The sequence below is a fragment of the Idiotropiscis lumnitzeri genome, chromosome 14 (assembly GCF_059441095.1).
Source record: "Idiotropiscis lumnitzeri isolate Australia: NSW breed Sydney's pygmy pipehorse chromosome 14, RoL_Ilum_1.0, whole genome shotgun sequence".
NCBI classification, from domain to species: Eukaryota; Metazoa; Chordata; class Actinopteri; order Syngnathiformes; family Syngnathidae; genus Idiotropiscis; species Idiotropiscis lumnitzeri.
The window spans coordinates 3,744,413-3,766,743 of NC_142404.1; the positions used below are offsets into that span (position 1 = coordinate 3,744,413).

The 22,331-nt window shown below is 39.0% G+C and overlaps 1 protein-coding gene across 1 annotated transcript in view; it reads right to left on the reverse strand.

Annotated features, from left to right (window-relative positions):
• Positions 1 to 22,331, reverse strand: part of gli2a (GLI family zinc finger 2a) — a 77,671-nt gene that overhangs the window by 46,691 nt on the left and 8,649 nt on the right. Inside the window, exon 2 of the mRNA XM_088315605.1 lies at positions 11,489 to 11,621. Within this exon, the coding sequence (XP_088171731.1) occupies positions 11,489 to 11,597 (109 nt within the window). The 5' untranslated portion in view covers positions 11,598 to 11,621. The remainder of the gene's footprint in view (positions 1 to 11,488; positions 11,622 to 22,331) is intronic.

Genomic DNA, 22,331 nt, shown 5'->3' on the forward strand with positions numbered 1-22,331 from the left:
GTTTCATGATTCAAGACATTTTGCAGGGAAACTTCAGATCATTGTCAATTGAAGCTCAACAGAGGAAGGACGATGCAATAGGACAACTGACACCAAAGGACGGTGTTGTAGTAAATCAACAAGAGAATGGCTTCAACAGAAGAAAATGCAGCTTCTGAATTGGCCCCGTCAATGTCCTGACCTCAGTCCGATTCAGATGCTGTGGCTGATGATCTCAAATGCGATTCACGCAAGACATCCCAAAAATGAGTAACGGTCCAAAATTCCTGGATCTGTGAATGTTTTCCATATGATAAACGGGGGTTCAATTTACTCACACTGAGCCATTCAAACCATGCTGCTCTTGGCAGAGCAGAGCCTTCCCTCTCCTGACCTGCAGTGCTCAGACTGAAGCATTCAGTCTGCAAGGTGTCATCACTTCATTACACAACTCTGCTTGCTATGATTTCTACTATTGTACAAGACGGCTAAGGCCAGAAAAGCAATTACATAAATCATAACACAAACACAGTTCCCACTTTATTCTTGAAATTATTTTCCAGGACATTTCCACCATTATTTCATGTGTTAGAAAAATGTAATGTAACTGGAGGTGGTTTATATGAAATCAGGGTTCACTTATACTGTATAAATTCAAGTTATCACTACATACACGAAAAAATCCCACCCCCAACATTTGGACAAGTGTTATTTTCTACAATTGTACATTATATTTTGCAGATTTAACCAGATTGCGTCACTGTTGACAAACACCATACCAAATTGGCAAAAAAAAAAAAAAAAAAATGTGCGGCCCACTTGCCGCTTAATAGAGCTGAATTTCCAATGAAATTTTTTTCATCCACATAACATCAGTATGAAGTACTGAGTGAAACGTTACCCAGTAAGTCTAATGTTACCTGTCGATACCTTGAAGGCGTCGCCATGCTTGCTGCAAATCTACTAATACCAGAGATGTCTTTTATCTCGGCGTGGACACACAAAATGATGGCACACACTTTACAGCTGTCTGTCACTTGACAGAGGGGAAAAACCTCACACTTGATATACGGCACTACAGAAATACTCTTGAACTTAAAGTCGCCATTTTTGCCACTTGGTTGGAGAAAATAAATCCTAACTTGGGGCTGAAAAGTCAACACATAAGTGTAGGGAAATATGCAATTGGATTGGTTGGTAGCGTCACATGGGGGCGCTGTGCCGGCTAGAAGCAGAGATGAAGAAGAAAAGCATTACAGCTCAGTGTTGCCCATTTGAGGCGGCTGAAAACATCCACTTCAGGTCTGTTTCATCCGTTTGCGTTCACCCACAAGGGTGAGCGAATCAGAGGGAGGATAATTAAAGATTTTCCTGGACATTTTACTTATTTTTTTCTAAATTTCCATGAATGGAAAATTGGCCAATCATTTTCTAGGTTTTTCAGGCCACGAGGGGACTCTGACAAACAATGGTAAAACGTGCTGCTGTGTCACCAAACCAGTCTTTTTTCATGTGGCTCTGTTCATTTCTATTGCAGAGAGTTTGCACGAATAACTTTCACGAATAAATATAGGAGTGTGTTTCACTTTTACACCGCACACACATCCGCCTTTGTCGTCTGAGTATTATTTATGTGTATGATGCAAGTTTGTGGTTATTATTATGAACTGTCAGGGAACAATCATTTCAGTAATTGTTTGACACCTCAATGCTACACGTACACACACGCATATGCTGTGCATGCATGCCTGCCTACTTGTGCCGGAGCATGGCGCTCCTTTTTCCAAACTCCAAGATGAGGTGAAATGTATTGAACCTGAGCATGTCTCATTGGATTCACACTTTTGGGCTGAAGCACAGACCGGATTGGCCATTGTTAATATGTACTAACAGGCATATGGGTACTGACAAGACCTTCATACGGCATTTGAGGACGAAATAAACACAATAGCAGTAGTAGTAGTATGAGTAAACACTGCTCCATGTGATTTTTAAGTCTTAGCGTAGCCGAAAATAAACAGTTACATTGCGAAGCAATTACAGTGTGGATGGCAAGCTCGGGGCTTTCGAGCAATTGTATGGTAAAGCTTGTTCAGCTTGACTAGGAAAAATCATCAATCGAATGTTTTTAACAGATTGCCTACTACCACAAGCAAACCGGAGTCTTTCGTAAATGTTTCTATTTTGAAGAATCCTCAAAGTTGAGTTTTTATTCTTTTGCATGTGTGTGTTAACATACATACTAAATAATTTAGAATGTTTTTCACGTCAACAGTGATACAGTGAACAAAAACATCTGGCTCTCTGAATCAAAGAAGGGTTTCAATAGTTTGGGCATTGCGGTTTATGTTATTTTAGTGCCTTGGCGAGAAAGCAGCCCACCCCTCGCCCCCCTTCAAAGCTCTAATCTAAGAGCTGATTGAAGTTGTAGGCATTCCTGCCTGGCTTTTGATAATGATAATTCATTTACTAACCATCGAGTGCTCAGTGGGGACTGAGTGCCACATGCTACCACGGAAGTAGTCTTCATGCTCTCTTTAAATGTACCACATGAAGAGCTCACCAGCAACAGCATGCGGGGTTGCACCGCATGCTGTGGTTTAGCGGGGAAGGGGGGCTTAACAACAGCACAGATGGGAGAAAATCTGAAAATCAATTTGTTGTCTTCCAAAACATTTTTTTACATTGGTGCAAATGTGTAGGTACAGACACATGGTATATGTTTGTATTGTACTGTACAGCTGTCCTTGGTTTCCTGTGTTTTGACTGTAAACATGTTTAAAATCAGACCAAAAGTTGCTTAGTAAAAAAAAAAATGCAATTGGATAGAAATCATGATCATAATGAGTGATGCAAATTACACTGTAAAAACAACATAGTTGATCTGTCTGCAGATTTACTGTGCATTCTCTCGTTTCATTTCTGTTCACAAGGCGGCATATTTATTATCTGAAGTGTCATGGGGACTCTAAAATAAATTTGGGAATGTAAAAAAAAATCCAAGCTTGGCATATTTGATGAACTGAGATATTTTGCAACAAGCGAATGCTTCTGATAACTACCAGATTTTTACAGTTTAAATCAGTGGGGGCCCCAAGAGCCCCAAGCCAGCCTGTCTCCCGCCTTCAACACACATTTTATATGGCTAGTATGCTCAATTTGCACACATTGCAACTTGCCGTCCCACAGTCTTCGCTTTCCACATTAAAATATTGCCATACTGCACACATTATACACTATTCAGTACTAAATTCCATTGCACTCTCTTATTTATTTATCTAATTTATATATTTGTCTGTATTATTGTTGTATTGCACTGGAGAGGGGAGCCCTCTAATCTCGTTGCACACTTGAGTAAAATGACAATAAAGGGATTTCTAATTCTAATTCTAATTCTAATTATCATTGTTACATGACACTAGCTTCACATTAGCTCTCCGTGAAAATGACCAGAACGTTCCCCCAGAGGCTCTGTTTACTTGGGGATTTTCCGGCTGTGTTGCGATGTTGCGTAGTATAAAATGTATTAGGATTTTTTTTTTCTTTTGGCAATATCTGTGCATTACTTTGTTGCTTTGTACCCTTTTAAAATAACAAATATGATAAAGTAAAAATGTACTTTTATTTTTTTCTAAACTTGTTCTTTTCCACCCAATTCCATATCAGCTGAAAATGACATGACATCTTACATTTTGATGGCGTCGGTCCAAAGGCTAATGTTTGTTCCAATTTGGTAAATTACATATTTTTAATAATAATAATAATAATAATAATGCCTTTATTAGTCCCACAATGGGGAAATTCGAGATTCGAACCCAGGCCTCCTGGGGAGACTGGGTCCTGAACGCGGCGCCTTAGACCACTCGGCCATCCTGGCAGCTACGAGATTCGAACCCAGGCCTCCTGGGGAGACTGGGTCCGGAACGCGGCGCCTTAGACCACTCGGCCATCCTGGCAGCCAAAGTCGAGATTCGAACCCAGGCCTCCTGGGGAGACTGGGTCCTGAACGCGGCGCCTTAGACCACTCGGCCATCCTGGTCACGTCTGGGTTTTATTGTAAAACAAATTATTGACCAATATAAAGTAGGGCTGAATCATTAATCACATCTGCATTGCAAGGTAAAGCTGAAAAATCTCAAATTCAATAAAATGCAATTTGCTAATCGCTAAGGTTGCAATTTGAAGGACGGAGGGAAAGCAGAGGCAGGAGGGGGTCAGAACAGGTAGAAACGTTAGCGCTGTAATTAAAACCTGCCGACGTAACGGCAGAGATTTGTCTTCATTATAGTTCGAGATTTGTTTTCATTATAGTTGTAAAAGGTAGAAAGTGACATGGAACAAAACTATGTGCTGATGAATGTGCAATGAATCTGTGAACAAGAATGTGCATGTGTGCAAACGTATTTCAACAATGAAGTTTACCTTTCCCACTTCAAAGAATTGTCAGAACAAATCCACTTTTTTTTAATTAGGAGCCTGTAGTCAAGTTGAGTTAGACATTGATTGATGATTAACCCGACAGGATATCATCACTCAGAGAATTAATAGTAATGCCACTTGTGATTTGGGGTCTGATTTGAGATTGTGAGGTGATTTCTCCCAAATACTGCTACTCAACAACAACCATAGCTGTAACAGCGCTGTATGTGTAATATTGTGTAATTATTAGTTCATAACCGGAATAGAAAATATTAGAAAAAAAAAATAGTGCCGTTAAAGCGACTCCGTCCTCCCAACTCCATCCCACCCAGCACACACGTGACTGTATAAACCTATTTTAGTCCGCAAAACTCACAATTCACAAATTGACTGTGTCTGCAAAAACAGCACAGTTGTGGCTTAGTTTGGGGTTTCCTTGAGTTTCTCTCTATTCATGGCATACTGTGCCACAAGATATGCAACTTGCAAGACACAGTTGTAAAGGGTAAAAGCAGTGTTCGCATAAGGCTTTTTCCTCTGCTTTTTGTCAAGGAAACAAGGACAACATTTTTCTAAATGGGGCCATATTGCAAATGCGAATTGATTTAATGAACATGACAGCTTTCTTGGAAAAGTCTTTTTTGTGGTTGGTTGATTGAGAACATCTGGAAACTGTTAAATATGAAACACTGATCTGACTTATGTCCTGCAAATGGTTGTTCATGAAAAAATAGTCCGATGAATTTACTCTATCCAATGTGAAAGCATGAACAATAAAGATTATATTGATAGCCGTAAAATATTGTGTAGAAGTTGCACATTGGCCTGGCAAGATCTTTTTTTTGTTGTAGCTTTGGTCAAATCCAGATAAACAGACTGATACAAGAATTAATTGTCTCTTTTTGCGGTCAACATGGAATCTTTACCCTGAAATAATAAAATATTTTTTTACTTAGCAAAGAATTTGTTCACAATGGGCGAGTGTTTAGCACGTTGGCTTCACAGTACAGAAGGGTTCGATTCCAGCTCCGGCCTTCCTGTGTGGAGTTTGCACGTTCTCCCCGTGCCCGAGTGGGTATCCTCCGCTTTCCTCCCACATGCCAAAGACATGCATGGTCGGTTGATTGAAAGCTCTAAATTGTCCCTAGGTGTGATTGTGAGCGGTTGTTTGTCTGAGTGTGCCCTGCGATTGGCTGGCAACAAGTTCAAGGTGTACCCCGCCTATTGCCCGAAGACGACTAGGACAGGCTCCAGCATGCCCGGGACCCTCATGACGATAAGCGGCTTGGATAATGTATGAATGGAAGTATTTGTTCATTAAGGTTTGAAGTTTCATGAGGCCTTTGGATGATTTTTGTTTTATGCGTTGTAACACAATAGCCTCAACACCTTCCCATCAGTAGTCAATCCAGATGCCAAAATGTTTCAACCAATGCAGCTTGTCTGGCTTTGTGAAGGAAACATTGCCAGGGGAAGTGGGTAAATTGACAATCACCTAAACACCTGACAAGTGGTAATGGACAGGCAGATGTCCACATTAAGAACAATGAGATTTAGATCTAAAGAAGCAGAAAAGAGACATGGGCTCTCAGTTGTAATGAGGTTCTGAAAGTCCTTTTCCTCTCGGGGCTTAAGGCAACATCCTCGGCTATAATTAGTGGTTATCCCCTGGACAATAGATCTATTAAATAGTAAAACTTTACAATGCAATTTACTGCTTAGCCTGGGAATTAGTGGAGATTTCTTGATGCGCAAACAAGACTCCCCTTTTTGTGAAGTTCTCCCTCTCTGTCATCCTCTCCCTTTGTTTTATGGGAAATTCAGATGGGCTAAACAATCTCCAAAGGTGATTTCACAGAAAAACACAACAATATTGTAAAAGAAAAAAAAAGAGACTTATAATACTATTATTGTGAGCATTTTAAATGTGCTTTGCCAAAGTACATGCAATGCAGAAAGTCTTATTTTCGCCCGTATTACAAAGTTGCATTTTAACCCTTTATTGCTTTTTTAATTAAATTAATTAATTAAAATCAACAGTGATTGCGACCCCAGTCTCTGTCCCTACCCATTCATTTAGAGTATTTTTATACCAAGAAATAATAAAACATTAATTACTGTCTCATTTCTTAGTTAGACTGGGAGAGTCGATGAATAGAATCTAAGTATACAAATGTTGTGCTGTAACAAAAGTTCCCATGAAGGAACTCTCACTGAAAGAAAAGGTAAAGAGAAAATGAAGATTTAGACTATTGAGTTAATGCGTTCGTACCAGCTTCTCGTGCACTTTCAACATGTCACTATTTGTTTCAGGGAGGGGACGACCCAACTGCTCTTTGAAGCCCAAGACAAGAATTCACTGGTTTAGGTCTGTGGATTGTATCACTTGGCAAACAATACAGACCAACACCCCTTACCCATACACGACACACGTTTTGTACAGTGCAGTACTTTTTTAGGCATGTTAAATCTTTAATATTTAGTAGATTGCGTTAAAAAGAAAAACTACACTACCACATTTATTTTCTTTATTTCACAGACAAGAAGTTTTTGTTATTATTATGTTCAAGGGTGTCAAACCTGTGACTGATCTTTTGCATTCCTGGTTTGAATCCTCTTCTGTTAAAATATCTCACATATCCTTGCTACTTATTTTCTGATGTAAAATATGGCATTGTGCTATTTTTGTTTCAGTTGTACAATGGATGTTATTCCATGTGTAAAGCGTGCTTTTAAAAATGGAGCAAGGCTAATTTTAGAGCAGGAAATAAAAACCATAGATGATGACAACCCTCATGTTTTCTATCAATGAAGTATTCGTTCACATATTCCTAGCTACTGTGTGTACTTCAAGACAGTTAATGAGACATGTTCACATTATTTTTTACATTCAGAAAAACTTTGTGACTTAGTTTGGAATGATTCGTATTATCTAAAACCATTAGGATCAATTAATGTAATATATATTCTGTTAATATGGTAGACTTTGTCTCAGAAATTCAGGAAGCAAAACCTTTTGAAAAGGAAGCGTTTCAGTTTTGTCCTGTTTTTTATTTAAATGTTTTTTTTACAAGTTCTTCTATGGCCCAGATATCTAATATCTAAGAAGTTATTTTCTTTGTTGTGCTGTTCCTGAATCAAATCTCATCACTCATCCGCTTATTTTGCCAGTCACTTTTCCAAAACTAGCATGCGTCTTGTCCTCGGAGTGAAGGCAGTATGAGTAGACTGTCATGATTCATGACTATATGCTCTGTCGGGATTTAGGGGCACCTTCCAAGGTATCTGAACAGGACCCCACCAATATGACATTTTTTAGGCCAATGCCAACACAAATTCTTTTCCCCAGCAATGCTTCTATAAGGGTGGACCACAGCTGTGTCTCCAGGCGAGGGTGGCGGAAGTGATGAGGCTGACCACATACTATCCAACTCAAGATGAGCCCACCACTGCCAAAAAGGGTCAGTTTACACAAGCGCCTCCTGTCTGTGTTTACAGTTAGTACACATTTTTGTTTTACCATGTCTAAACTCTTCAGATGTTTATTTTGCCTCTCTCTTACTTTGAGGTTTACGGGAGCAAATCAAATGATCCCAGAGCGAAGGTTAGACTGAGTCAGAAGGAAGCTCATAACATACAAATTCAAACGCAGTCACTTTCCCAACATGTTCCTGTCAAATACATTGTTGGCCTGAGGCGACACCAAAAAGGAGTAAAAAAAAAAAAGCTGTGCACCTTATTGCGCTAATTCCCATCAGCTTTACAAACAAAACAGGCAGGAAGTGTCTTAGAAGTTGGGACATGGATTATACTTCAGATACTGGGAACGAATGCCAAAAAGGGGAAGTAGACAGCAAAGAGAATTGTGAGACTCAAGTGTTGGGGAGGAAAAAGCTGCCTGATGGGGTGTTGGTTAATCCCCTCAAGCATCCATATATTGCTTTACTACTCCTTCATCTCTCCCACTGCTTGTAAAATGGCACGGAATGTAACATGTTGTCTTTCGGCCCTGGGAGTGTGTACAATCATCTGGTACACAGATTTATTTGTAACTATTGCCCGGAGTTGACACATTTTTAAGTACGGGTAGGTGCAAAGCATGACTAAAAACCCCAAAAAAACAAAAAAACATTTTAATCCTTCTTTGGGATCGTGGGGAGACTTAATGTGTGATTTAGTCCAGAATGCTGCACTCAAATAATTCATTTGTTTGACAGCTGTCTGGCTACACATGAGCTGCCCAACAACAAATAGAGGCTAAGAAAGAGAAATCAAACTTTATTGTGATTTTTTTGTTTGTTTTGTTATGACAGCAGTAAATTGTTGCTACACCGCTGTTGTAAGGACAATGAAACGTTGAAACGTCAAAACGTTATTAGAGATGAGTACAGCATTCCCTTTGTTAAAAATTACCATTTTATTTTGTCTTAACAAAAGAATAATTCCAGAATGAACTTTGTGACATGAGCATTTGAAAGCGGACATCTCGCCCCCGTTTTTTCAGTGAATGCTCCTGCATCAGAGGAGGAATTTGCTGATTCTTTCAACTAAGGTTGAGGGCCAAGAAGTTAAAACCAAAGAGGGCAAAAGGATGCGGTCATCTCTGCATAACGCTGACCTCTGAGCCCTCAGCCCATTCCTCTACCTCTCACATAGTCTGTGAAAACCACAGCAGCATAAGAGCCTCATTTAGGAGCATAGAAAGAAAGGCAGAACTCTCTTTCTCAGGAAGATTAGTGGCTGTCCCTTTGGAGTAGGCCTTTGGATCGAGCAAGGAGTGGGGAGGAGGGCGTTGTTGTTTTTTTTTTTCTTTCTTTGGAACATTTTTCTCTGCCAAGGGGGCCGTGACCCGCTCCAAGAGCGCCCGTCGGAGAAACGCGGTTAGGTGCCTGGGCTGCATTTGAAATGCCGCCACGATAGCCATGATTAACACTCCACTCTTTATCTCCAAGCCACACTCTCCTCCGAGCAGCGGTCATTATAAATGGCCACTCCACTTCATCCATCTGCGTTATAACCAACAATCAAAAGGAGCAGCATATACTGTACAATCAGTGCTCATGTTGAGCTAGGGTTCTGAATGGTGTGCAGGAACCAGTTGGCTCCAATGGCCTTGGACAGACTGAGAATATAATAAGGCTGTAAAACAAGGCTTAACAGCTGTCGTTGAAATTGACCTAATAGGTGACAAACACAGCACACAGGGGTACACATGATCTCGAATTTGTTGTTAAGTATGGAAGTAGGGACATGTTTTTCACAAGTTTGCCCCGAGAAATGGTTTGATCTTTTACTGTCCTGGAAGCAGGCACCTTATCTGAACACATGTTACACTGACATAGTTAAGGCTCAGGTTAATGCAGGCTTGTAAATCCCGGGGCTTTGGAGTCCGGTTGCAAGTGACAAGCTTGTGGAAGCAAGCCCTGTAGCTATGAGAAAGATGCAGGCTGTCCCACCAAATGCGGGGGTGGGCCCATTTAGAACCATTAACGAGGCTTTAAGAAAGCAGTTGGGTTCTTATCTTATAGAATGGAGCTATAACCTGCACTTTTGGACTTGTAAGTCAAAGCTCTCTTTCCTCTGCTGTATGTTTGTCTCAACATGCATCCTTCAGTAAAGGCCACATATCTACATAGTAGAACATGCTCTACGAAACAGAACACTTCAAAGAGAACAAGCCCGGGCTTCTTAAACCTAAAGGAACGCCAGTGTGAATGAAAAAAATAAATAAATAAAGGATTTGAGTTTGCTTATTAGGTCTTAATGTTTGTGTTGTTGTTTTATTCTCTTTCTTTCATTTTTTTGAACTTGTAAACATTAATGTAGTCTCTGTGGTTCGGACTTGATATTCCGAAACACAACTAACCTAAATAAATGGTGCCCCTTTAAGATGAATGTTTGTCTTCTTAAAAGGGATTCTTGGAATACACATTTGCTCTATTTTTCTTTGCAAATGCATACTTAATAACCGGATCATATAATGAATAAACTAAATGACAACAAAAGCAGAGCAAGTGTCTAAGGACAATCCAATGTTCTCCTTTTTCGTTACCCCCGGAGTGTTTAAGTTAGCTTTATGATGCTATGAATGATTTGCTCCCGCAGTAGCCCTTAGATGATGCCTCTGTGGCTCTCTGAGGGGTTTCAAAGTCTACAAGCCGCGTTCACCAGCAGCATTTAGTAATTTATAACATCGGTACCTCAGAGGCACGAACAAGGTCCTGCGACCTCGTTAAGCCCAGTTTTTGTCATATATTTGCTTATGCAAATAAGAGCTGACCTCTTTATATTTAGTGACTTTGACCCAGCATGTGCCCTCTATGTTACGTCACATCCGCAAACGGTTGTTGAAAAGTGAGCATTATTTTTTTGACAGCGGCGCAAGGTAATGAAACGTCAACCCCTGTAGAGCTACATGACGTGCAATGGTCATATCTATGAATAATTCATCTCAAGCTAGTTAGATATTTTCTTTGCTGACTTGAAAATACTTGTCGACTCTTTGTGGAGGTGCCAGGGTGGGTGCACTGAAACGTCCTAGTTTCAACCCCGCATCCCTAAACAATTAATGCTCATGGCTCATCTTGTGGCAGGCCACCAAGATCATCATTAAGAAAAGAGAAAAAAAAAACGCTAATACCACAATATCATATGACATCTTGTTTGCATTTCAAAGACCCTTCCTTTTTCTCTGACTTTATCAGAGGCCTCTGATACACCATGCCGTCCACTGCTATGCCAGCCTTTTTTAGTAATTCATGAAATGTACACTCGGGAGGTGAGAACAAGGTCTTTCGACCTCATTATAGCATTTTTTCATCATCTCCTTTCTGGCATCTCTAAATGATGCGCCCCCATCATCTCTTTTCATGTATCACCCAATTGCTTATGCGAGTCATCGTGTTTTACATTATGCTTATTGCACAGTGGAACATGATCCTACAGAAAATAGAAACGAGATTTACAATGTGTTTGTGTGCGCAATAGCAAGAGAATTGTCTGGTTTTCCTCCAATTCAATATTGTTTGGGTTTTTTTTTCTGACAAATTAAAGATTGGACAAAAGGCTTAATAAGAATGGAATTTTGTACCTCTGGAGGTGGGAGAGGGCTTCTTTGGAATTTCTGAGAAGCTGCTTCCATCCAAACCAGGACCTTTGCACTCCTTCTTCTCAGTGGCAGCTGGAGCTGACGTCTCCATGCTGCTCCGTTAATGTCCGACAACCTGCATCAAAGGAAGGACAATTCTGATTGGGTCTGCAATGTGCAAGGAAGAATACATTTTAGAATTACACCTGGCCGTGCAGTGGTACATGTTGTTGCCTTACATGCCCATGATGCCGGTTTGATTGACGCCTGACTGGACAAGCCGAAAGTCACAACATAAATGTGGCAGTAATATTCTAACACGGGGAGTCTATCAATACATAGCTTGTTTAAAATTCCCTTCAACACATTATCTGCATGTGTGATGGACTAATCAAATGTTTCCATCCATGCTTTCCCGTTCCCCTTCCAGCTGCATAAATTACTAAGTGGTCAAGGGTTTAAGTTTTTCTTCCATAATTGAGAAGGCAAGAGCAGATGTAATTCAATGTTTACGTGGTTATTTCATTATGGTTGTCGACATATTTATTCTGTCAGTGTAAATAATGTCAGTTCAACCCCTAAACACACATGGGTTTCTCAGTTTGATGTAATGAGCTCACAGTGCTCGCTCTGTTCCAATTGTAAATGCGAGTGGCCCTTAGTGCTGAGGTTTAAGCCACACGCTGTGTCAATACCTCCTCATGTGTGTGTGAATGGACTGGCGACGTGGCAACGTGCCACTTGTTTGAATTGGTAGGTTCATTCTCTGCGAAGAACAAACATGACTCGCTCCATTCCTGTGAGTAAAGCAATCCGCACTCTCATGCAAGCTGGTGGTCATCATGTATTTTTGGACTGTCGTGCGAAAATGTCTGCACACGTTCACAAGTTGTTGTAAAGAGAGAGAATATTTGAATGAGATGGACTCGTGCTGCTGTGGAATTGGACAAAACAAAATACGAAGCAAGAAAAGTTATTTGTAGGTAGAGAAAAAAGGGTATTAAAAGTTCATATCACAATCAAAGCAAAACTATCATGTGCAATTGTACATGAGCAACATAAAACTGCAGTAACCAAAATTAAAATTTTAATGCATGCACGACGGCTCAAACTTTAGCTTTTTTCCGGACGAAAAGATTTTTTCTAGTGCAATGCAAAAACTCCTTGCTCCTCCTTCGTCAGAGCTGTTACGCTTTCGCGTGACGCGTCTTAAAACAATTGCTATCAAAACAGAAAATCGATCCAGTACAAGCTTTAACATCCGGGCGTGTCATATTTGCATATTGCACATCTATGGTTGTGTGGCGCAATGCATTTAATGAAATAATATCCATCAATCCATCTTCTGTACCACTTCTCCTCTCTAGGGTCGCGGGGGGCGCTGCAGCCTATCCCAGCTATCTTCGGGCAGTAGGCGGGGCAAACCCTGAACTGGTTGCCAGCCAATTGCAGGGCACACAGAGACGAACAACCATCCGCACTCACACTCATACCTAGGGGCAATTTAGAGTGTTCAATCGGCCTGCCATGCATTTTTTTGGAAAGTGGGAGGAAACCGGAGTACCCGGAGGAAACCCACGCAAGCACGGGGAGAACATGCAAACTCCACACAGGCTGGCCGGACCCACGCCCGATGCTGTTTCTCACTGTGAGGCCATCGTGCTAACCAGTCGGCCACCGTGCCGTGCCAATAATAAGGAAGTTGAAATTTGTCAAATGTGTTTAGTATTAGCAGTAAAAAGTGTCAGGTTTAGCACATAATTTATTTTTATTTTTGTTAATATTTTTTTAAACAAACTGTGACTTTCGGTTGGGTGTAAAATAGTGAGCATGTTTAGGTTTTGAATGACAGGGTCGAAAGGGTGACCTCATGAACAAGTAAACAGTTATTAATATGACAATTATTTGTGTTCATTATGTGTTTGTTGTGTGCCATTTAGCAGATTTCAGATGGAACCTTTAAATAGTTTTTATACTTTACGAAATCCTCTTGCGGGCCGGATTCAAATTGTTCGCGGGCCCGATCCGACCCATGGGCCATACATTTGTCACCATTTTTTTGCATGTATGAGTGTCAATACAACTTTAAATCAAATACTACTTTTGGGATGGAAAGTAAAATATAGCTTCAGAATCTAGCAAAATGTGTGTAGTGCTGCTGTTGATTTCATGCGGCTATGCAACATGTCATCTTTTATTTTGACGCGTGTGCGTGCGTGTGTGTGTGGGTGTGTGTGCACTTGCAGTCATGTTTGTGACCCTTCAGAGGTGCCAGTCACCTGTCACAGAGCCAATGTAAGCCGATTAGAGGTGAGCAACTAACAGGTGTTCGCTGCATCTGTTTCTTTATTTTCTGCAGCCAAAACAAACTAGCCAGCAAGCTAATTTGTCTCAAATCTTCTCAGTGCAGATAACTGAGTTGGGTCTGAATTTACAGCAAGTAGTAATAATAATTTGGATACTGGCTGACGAAATTCACTATGATGAATCCCCACATTCCCTGTGTCTCTCCACATGCTAGTGCCATGTCACCAGCAATGACAGGGAATCACCCCAGCTCTGACGGTCTGGTACAGGTGTCAGAAACCGAGTGGGCAGATGGCAGAGGCCAAAAGAGAACAAAAAACAAGGGGACACTTCTTCTTCTTCTGGTTGGCTGGCCACCCCAAAGCAGCACGAACACAACCCACACACCACCCTCCTCTTTTTCTCACCCTCTTCTGCATGTGACAATAGAAATATGATATGAAAATGATATGAAAGTAAACGGATTAATAAAAATAGTAGTACTACAGTATTTAGTTAATTTGTAGCATGCTGTTTGGTGGAAAATGAGATGAACCAAATTGTAAATTAAAAAGTACAATATTGGTGAAATACAAAAAGTGTAGGTTTTGATTACTCTCAAAATACACCAAAGATGAAGAAGAATTAAGAGAAGGTGAAGATATTATTTGAGGCTCATTGATTTATTTTAACTGCAAATGTAAAAATGATGGAATTTACAAAAATGAAAGTCTGTTAAAAAAATTTGATTCAACCCTTTTCTGTTGATCTAGTAGTAGTTACTCTATTTGTCTAAAAATTAGGAACATTCATTATTAACAAATTCATTGATTAATTGTATTTTTTTTAATATAATTTTTAACTGAATACTTTATGTCAGTTTCAATACCTGTGTTGTATTTATATGAATATAAGGCTGCCCAGGAGAGTTGCCGTTGCAGTTGTCTTTCTGAATGTCATTCAACCTCCCAAAGCCGATTTCATGATGTTCTAATAATAATCTAAATCACAAACGAGTTCCGATTGAATGAACAATAATGCCACTTGGTCACATTCCAATTCTTCCAAATTGCTTCAAGATTCAATTATTTGAATATTACACACATTTGAGATTTATAGCAATCGATGTCTCAATTAATGTTTTTTTTTCTTCATTTCAGCTGATGTTTTAAACTGAATAATGAATCCATTTAGTTGTCTGTCACTAACACCGTCAAGTTAAAAAAATCCCTAGTCAGACTCACTGTCAAGTAATTTACATTTCACAAACCCTTTCTAACATTTATTTATATTTTTCCTTTGTCTTCTGTTCACCTCCTGCCACCTTTGCCCGAGACTTGCAGACTTGTGTTAAAACATGCTGTGTGTTTTTCTTAGAGCCTCGTTCAGTTTCAAGTGTTCCTCTCCTCTACTACCGTTCAAGAGCTCCCCTTTCACCAACACTGAAAGGAATGAAAACATAGATCAAAAGAGGCCCTCTCATTTTGAAGATATCCAGGCTTCTTACTTTCTTTTCTTCCTGCCTATCTTTCAGTCAGTGTGATCCACATGCTGGTAGACTCTCCTTCCTGACAGCACACACGTACACACTGCGTATTATGCACACTCTTCCTAACTTCTGCTGCACACTCCGCTCAATTGGAAAACACAGGAGATGGATCGCAAAGGTCTGCCACCTGCAGACCTCCGCACTCAGGTTTCTGAAGGTGACAAGTATGCAGGTTATCAAAACAACGTCCAAAAGCCAAAATATAGCTTTGTTTTACATACTTTGTTGTCTTTATCATATTGGCTTCTACTCAAGCTGGATGAGGAGCGATTATGTGCTCTGTTGGAAAAAATACTTTACGTAATTTTTTTGGGGTAATTTTAGGGAATTAATCGAGCCTTTACAAGCAAACTGTTTCCGATTCATGATAATGAAAATAATTGACTGCACTTGGTAATATGCCCCCGTGCATATCCAAACCTTTTCACATGCGCCAAACATTCCAAACTCCCTCGCCCCCTTTTGGAATGGATTAGTCATGACAGCCATTATAATTTACCTTTGAATGAGATTCACCGCATCCATGGCAAAGGTTTGATTAACCTTCTGCTTGGTTAAGGAACAATTTGGTCATGGCTGAAAGAACTCAGTGTCAACTGTTGGGATGTGACAACCCACGAAATGGACGACAGACTAGTTCTTTTGCAGGCCAAGCTCCTCACAGGAGAGTTACTGATAGCGAATAATAGCTTTAGACAGCTTTGAAATGGTCCTTTCAGTTGTGGTACACACATGAAACTTTACAGCTTATGAACTAAGGTCCTTAAACATTTTCCGGGCGACACTTAAATGTGCAAAATCAAAAGGAATGCCTCGACCAGCCCATCTAATTTACAGGCGGACAGGTGTCGAGGCTATACAGTTAGAGGCCTGAGAAAGTATATGTTTCAAGATCCAGTTCCGACCCGGGCCGCCAATATTCATTCCGTTGTACAAGAGGAAACCTGACTTGACCCGTTCAAATAAGATCCACTGCCTAACCTGAAAACTTCATATAATGACATGAAATTTAAAGCTGTTGCCAAAATTTGTCATTACTGCGAACGTAGGTTGTTATGAAAGTTATATATATTTTCCAGAATATTCTTGCGCTGATGTGTTGATGGCGATCAAATGTAGCAGTTGCACGTTAAAAATAGGAATATTGTAGAGTCCCAAAAGGGTCACCGAGACTCAACTTCTTTCAAGAATGTTTATTTGGAAACCCCAACAGCTTAGTGGCCATACTCAACGCCAACAACAAAAACAAGTCCTCTTTGTCTTTGTCCCAAACTAGTCTCATTAGTCTCATTCATCTACCACACACACTCATTGCTTGCCGTTTTTTCAGTAGTCTCAAGCCACATTCAAGAAGGTGTTGATTATTCAAGATGCCCTATGCATGGTAAAAAGACAACAGTAATACCGAACAATTAAATTCTTGGTTGGTCTCCCTTCACTTATAAAAATTCTATAAACAAAAAAGTAAAAAAAAAATAAAACTCATTCAATAACCTCAACATTACTTCTGGATCATCCAATCTGAATGTCGTTGGTTATTATTTACTTGACTTTAACTTAATTGTGATCCAACCTGATATAGGATCCTTACTAAGCTTCACATGGCACAGTGGTTAAGTTGTAGCTCATATATAACTGAATCCAAAGTGTTCCATATATATTTCAGACAAAACACCACTGTTGATGTATATATCCTCAAATTACCAACTCTGAGCAGCACGAATGACTGGCCTAAAACTGCAATAATTTTACAAAAGCCCTTTAATTTAACCTCACATTTGTTCTCTCAATGTGAGCGTTCTTTGCTAACCAAGTACTTCCGTCTTCAAATTATGTTTAGTCGTTGCTGTGGCAATTCCAAGCAGGCAACTAATTTGAAAACCACAGTCTAAAACTTTGTTGTATGGTTTACCACACTGTAAACTGTATTCCTACCGGCTACCAGTAGGATTAAATAGCATATATTTTGGAGCTAGAATTAGTCATTCAGACAGTCAGTCTGTCCCTCTGTCCAGATGTGCCTCTATTATAACTGTTCTCTTTATCAGAATAGAAAATGCAACGCAATGAACGGCAGGCTTTACTCAATCGGACTTTTGGACTGATCAGTGAGTTTGAATAAACAGATAACCGATCACCGATCTAATCACAAGATGGAACAATATGTCTAATAAAATGAATTGTTTTATTATATCATGGGTGTGTTCTTTTGTAAAAGCATCTAGCTTCCGATCAGCGCCGGTGAAAGCGTGCGATCACTACAAATAATTTTAAATTGGGCGGAGATCGCTGTCTGAGTTTGACATTTGGGTTTGGTCCATGTTGAAATTCTCCACAATCAGGCTGTCTCATATTTCTTTTTTATTGACGTTATTTTCATCTCAGTGGAGTGCTGTCACAGGACGTCAGATTTCTTCTTCTTCTGCTTCTTTTTTTCAAGTTATATACGTCATTATGTGGGTCCCACCCAGTGTTTACACAGAAACATCCCATATGGATTAAACTGTGAGAGACTTGCTTTGACATTTAACGCTGGTTAAATGGTTGGTATTAATTTAAAAAATTATATATATATATATATATATATATATATATATATATATATATATATATATATATATATATATATATATATATATATACTTTTTCAATACTTGTTAAAGTTAATTCGTACTTTAATAAATTTCTTCGCATTTTTTTGATTGGGACCTTTTCTGACCATTGGTTTGGTGACACTTATTTATTTATTTTAAAAAATTTGATTGTGTATTATATTAAGTGGAACAAAAGATCATGGAATAGTTCCATCAATTTTAAACTATTTTACTGCAAAATATTGACATATACCGCCACATGTCTCTTTTTGGCAGAGAATTTTTTTTAAAAAATGTTCCTTGTCACATTGGGTGACAATGCATTTAATTAATGAAGTTATAAGGACATAAATCATTGTCAAGTGTGTATTTGTGTTACCAGTAGTATATTTGCATAATATTTAACACATTTTTGTTTGTTATTTTGCGGTCAATTTTTATTTATTTATTTTTAAACAAACCATTTAGGTTGTTTGTCAAAATGTATTAATTTGTTTGGTCCTTATGTCCTTATCAATAAATTTCACAATATATATTTGAAGATACAAGGTTGTGGTATAGATTTTCGTGTAGTAAATAATGTGAACAGTGTTATTTGTGTACTACTTCTGTAAATAGTGAGAGTATATGAAGGTAAAAACAACCAGCAAATATTAGCCATTTGGCTCTTTTTTTTGGTCGATGTTTGAAGAGCCATAATCGGCCAGTCGATTAATTGGTTGGGCCCTAGACAGGAGTGGGGGGAAAAAATGAGTGTGATTTGCATGTAAAACATTTTATTCATCTGAAATGCAGTATTTTTGACATGCTGCCTGAAAAATATGTTCTTGAAATATTAGCAATTGTAGACATTGTAGTTGACCATACACATTTACATGAAACTTGGGTGGTGTCCTCAGTACAATTGACTGGGTGGCTAAATGTAGCAAGTATCTATTATTTACAGTTTTGTAAAATATAAATGCATTGCTGAGTTCTAAATACCTGCTAATTTACGTGACAGCATATGGAAAGCGCTTTGTTGTAGCTGTTGTGAAAGGCGCTATATAAATAAAATTGTATTGTATTGTATTAACAAATAAACAGAACTTAAGCTTTAGTAACCATGTTGCTGCTTTTGAAACACAATAGAAAAAAAATACACCTAAATCTATTAGTTGGGAATTTCTCTAAATTATTTTTATGAAGAACGTGTTCAAACTCCTGCACGGCATAAAGAAATGAATTGGCTTGCTGTGGTATGGTAGTCTTATACTGAATTCATGGAAATGGGACTTCTGCATATCTTTGAAGGCAGTGAAAGCTTTCTTAAGTGTGGTTGTTGCATTAAGTGACATTACAGCTGATCACAAAATGCGCATTAAATGCAAAACATCGGCCCAGCCAAAATAGCCAATGAGATCGGTGTAAAGCCTACTGAGCAGATAATGATTTATGTAATGTAATAGGCATCTAAAACAGCAGCGAAAACTCCCCCACGGATGAATTCTTACCCCACCCCTGAGTGTAACCTTTCTTGCGACGCAATATCCTGGAGTTGATCTCTTTGTCTCCCTGAACCAACTGAAAACAGATGTGAAGCTAATGGTACACTACCACACAAGGAATCTACACAGATACGCTTTTGAGTTATTAGTTAGCAATCGATTATGAAACGCACCGTAATAAAGAAGTAAATGATTCTAAATCAATACATACTGTACATGCTACAGACTGATAACTGTTGCTGGTGGAATTAAAAAGCAGAATTTGGAAGTGAGCATCATGGTGAGGTCCCAAAGAATGAAACTATCTATGATTTACCAGTAAACATTTAAAAATCAAACAATAAATATTAACAATATTCCATTATTTTTTAAAAAACTGTTGGCTGTGAACTCCAGTAAAAACGGACTTCAACTGTTAACAGGCAGACTAAGCTTCTGTGCATTCTCAATTCCAGTCTGGAGCCTTGACTAGCATGAATTGTCAAAAGACCTTTAAAGTCTTTTTTGTTTCTTTAGCAATGTCTTTAAACTGTTACAGTGATACCATGATAATTGAGTTAATTACAATTGTGATACGTATGCTATTTCTTGTGCTGTGTCGTATTATGCCACCCAAAATAATACTGATATTTTCTTTTTCATATCCCACCCATTTTATGTCAAGTTACGGCACTGCGTGAGAAGTACACGCATGCATGCGTTCTGGAACGCGTATACTACATTCAGGCCACAACACGTTTGAGAGAAGAACACCGGCATGTCAGTCTGATGACGATTTTGTACCGAAATTGGGAGCATCTTATTGGCAACTGCTAGGTCTCAAACTTTCTGGAGGGGCATGAATAAAAATGCAATACTTAACAAAAGTGATGTATTGTTCTTAGAAAGTCCATCAGTAAGACTAAATGAAAGCAAAGAGTCTCTTAGAGTCGTGCCTTTATGGGCAGCACTTTGAGGACTGAGGCACAGCAATGCTGGAGCAGAAAATTGCCTTCCGAAAACTGCGGCCACAAATTTGGAAGCATATAATTGTGTAAAGCGAATTGGTAAGATGCAGTCAGTCGAGTGAATAACTCTAACTTACATTAACTTTTGGGCGAATGAAACATCTGATGATTTAAATGTCATCTAAATCACTCACAGTCATCTTGGTACAGAGCCAGTTGCGCAATTGAACGCTAAATGAATCACTTGAATTATCAACTCTGGATGTATTGGAAAACTTTGTTCTTGACGATTTACTTTATAGTCAAAGCTTCTTCAGGTTGAACAACGCAAACATGTGTCACAGCCAGTAACAGCTGACTTAACACTTAAGTGACCCTTTGGTTGTGTGTTAAAAGTTACATCTGTCATTGGCGCCACATTGCACACTGCTGACTGGAGCTCGCTGAAACATTTGGCCCCGGTCATTCAACCTAAATCTGTTGTTCACACTCAATCTCGAACCCTCTCAGCTGTTAAAAACAACAGCAAAATCTTGGCGTTCAAATATTTCCCAGATGTTAGAAAGCTACATGTTCAGATTGCAAGAGATGAGAAAGATTGTTCTCATGTATTACTTTAGTACATCCCTTTTGTTATTGCAGCGAATTTACCACTCTAGTAGGAATTCTGGTGTGAGCTGTGGCCCAGCTGTCTCAACTTTAGATCTAAAGCATTAGAAGACAGAGACACCTTCAAGTTGGGAGTTTATGTGTGTTCATCTGTGACAACAATAACTGTGAGGAGACCAGGTGAGATCCACAGCAGTCATTGTAACTCATTTAGACAAGGATCACGCTGAGCTGGCTTCAGTTACACCAACAGGAATGAAGAGAGCACAGTTTCAAAATAGTTTCACAGAAGAATGAATTAACTTTATTAACATTTTAGGGGATACAGGAACACAGCAAAAGGGTCACTCTAAACAAATATTTACATTCGGTCGGTGCAAATGTCTTAATATTTCATTTAACTTTATAGATGATGTATAGGTTGAAACAGTAAGTATGCAAATAACAAGGTATCAACCACTGTGTACAATTTACTCTCAATTGTTTTATTACATTCATACAGACAAATACACATCATAGCTGTTTTTTGTGCAGCTGGATTACTTGACCAGGTGTTTTGTGGAACTCAATTTTCATTTAATTTGGCTGTTATGCTAATTTATAGTTTATATTTATTAGTTTTATTCTATTTGATTGTATTTTATACATGCGTCTCTTTTGGGGATTTATTCAGGTAAATCTGGGACCTCAGATGTGTAAATATGGGCTGCTATGACAAAGTTCCTTGCATCATTGAATCCAGTGGGAAAACTAATAAGGAAGTAGCAGTCAACAATTTTGTCTTTTTGTTGTATTTTCATTTTTTTTTCTTTTATTAGATCTGTGAAAAGTAGAAACACAACTGAACACTTTTCAGCGAGGACCAAATGACTTGGCATCCAAGTCTACCACTGTCAATGTTTTTCCTAGAATGTTCTTTGTAATCACATGTTGTCACTTCGAAGTTCAGCCAGACATTCCTCGATGTGAAACGACCGAGACGTTTCTGCATGTAACAATCATCCAACTTTTCCCAGTGAGGCTCTTACCTAACATAAGCAAATCTAATTTGCCTTGAGGCAGGGAGACATGGAGGTAATTCTAGCAACAGTCATGTTTTTAGAGCATAGGAGAAAGTCGAAGGACTCGGTTGCTAAAGACAACCACATGTCTACCGTATATCCAAGCATAACTATAGCTCTCTCATCTGTAGTCTCAAGCTTCTATCCAAGAGGCGTCTGTGGCCTGGCACTTCATCAGTACAAATTACAAAATAGTCTCTCCCAACATATAGATACACTGAGAGGGAAGCATATGTCCAGCTCTTAAGTCAGCATTCTGTTTTTTTCAATGACAGGCCTCAGTATAAATCATAACTCATCCATATGGTTGCAT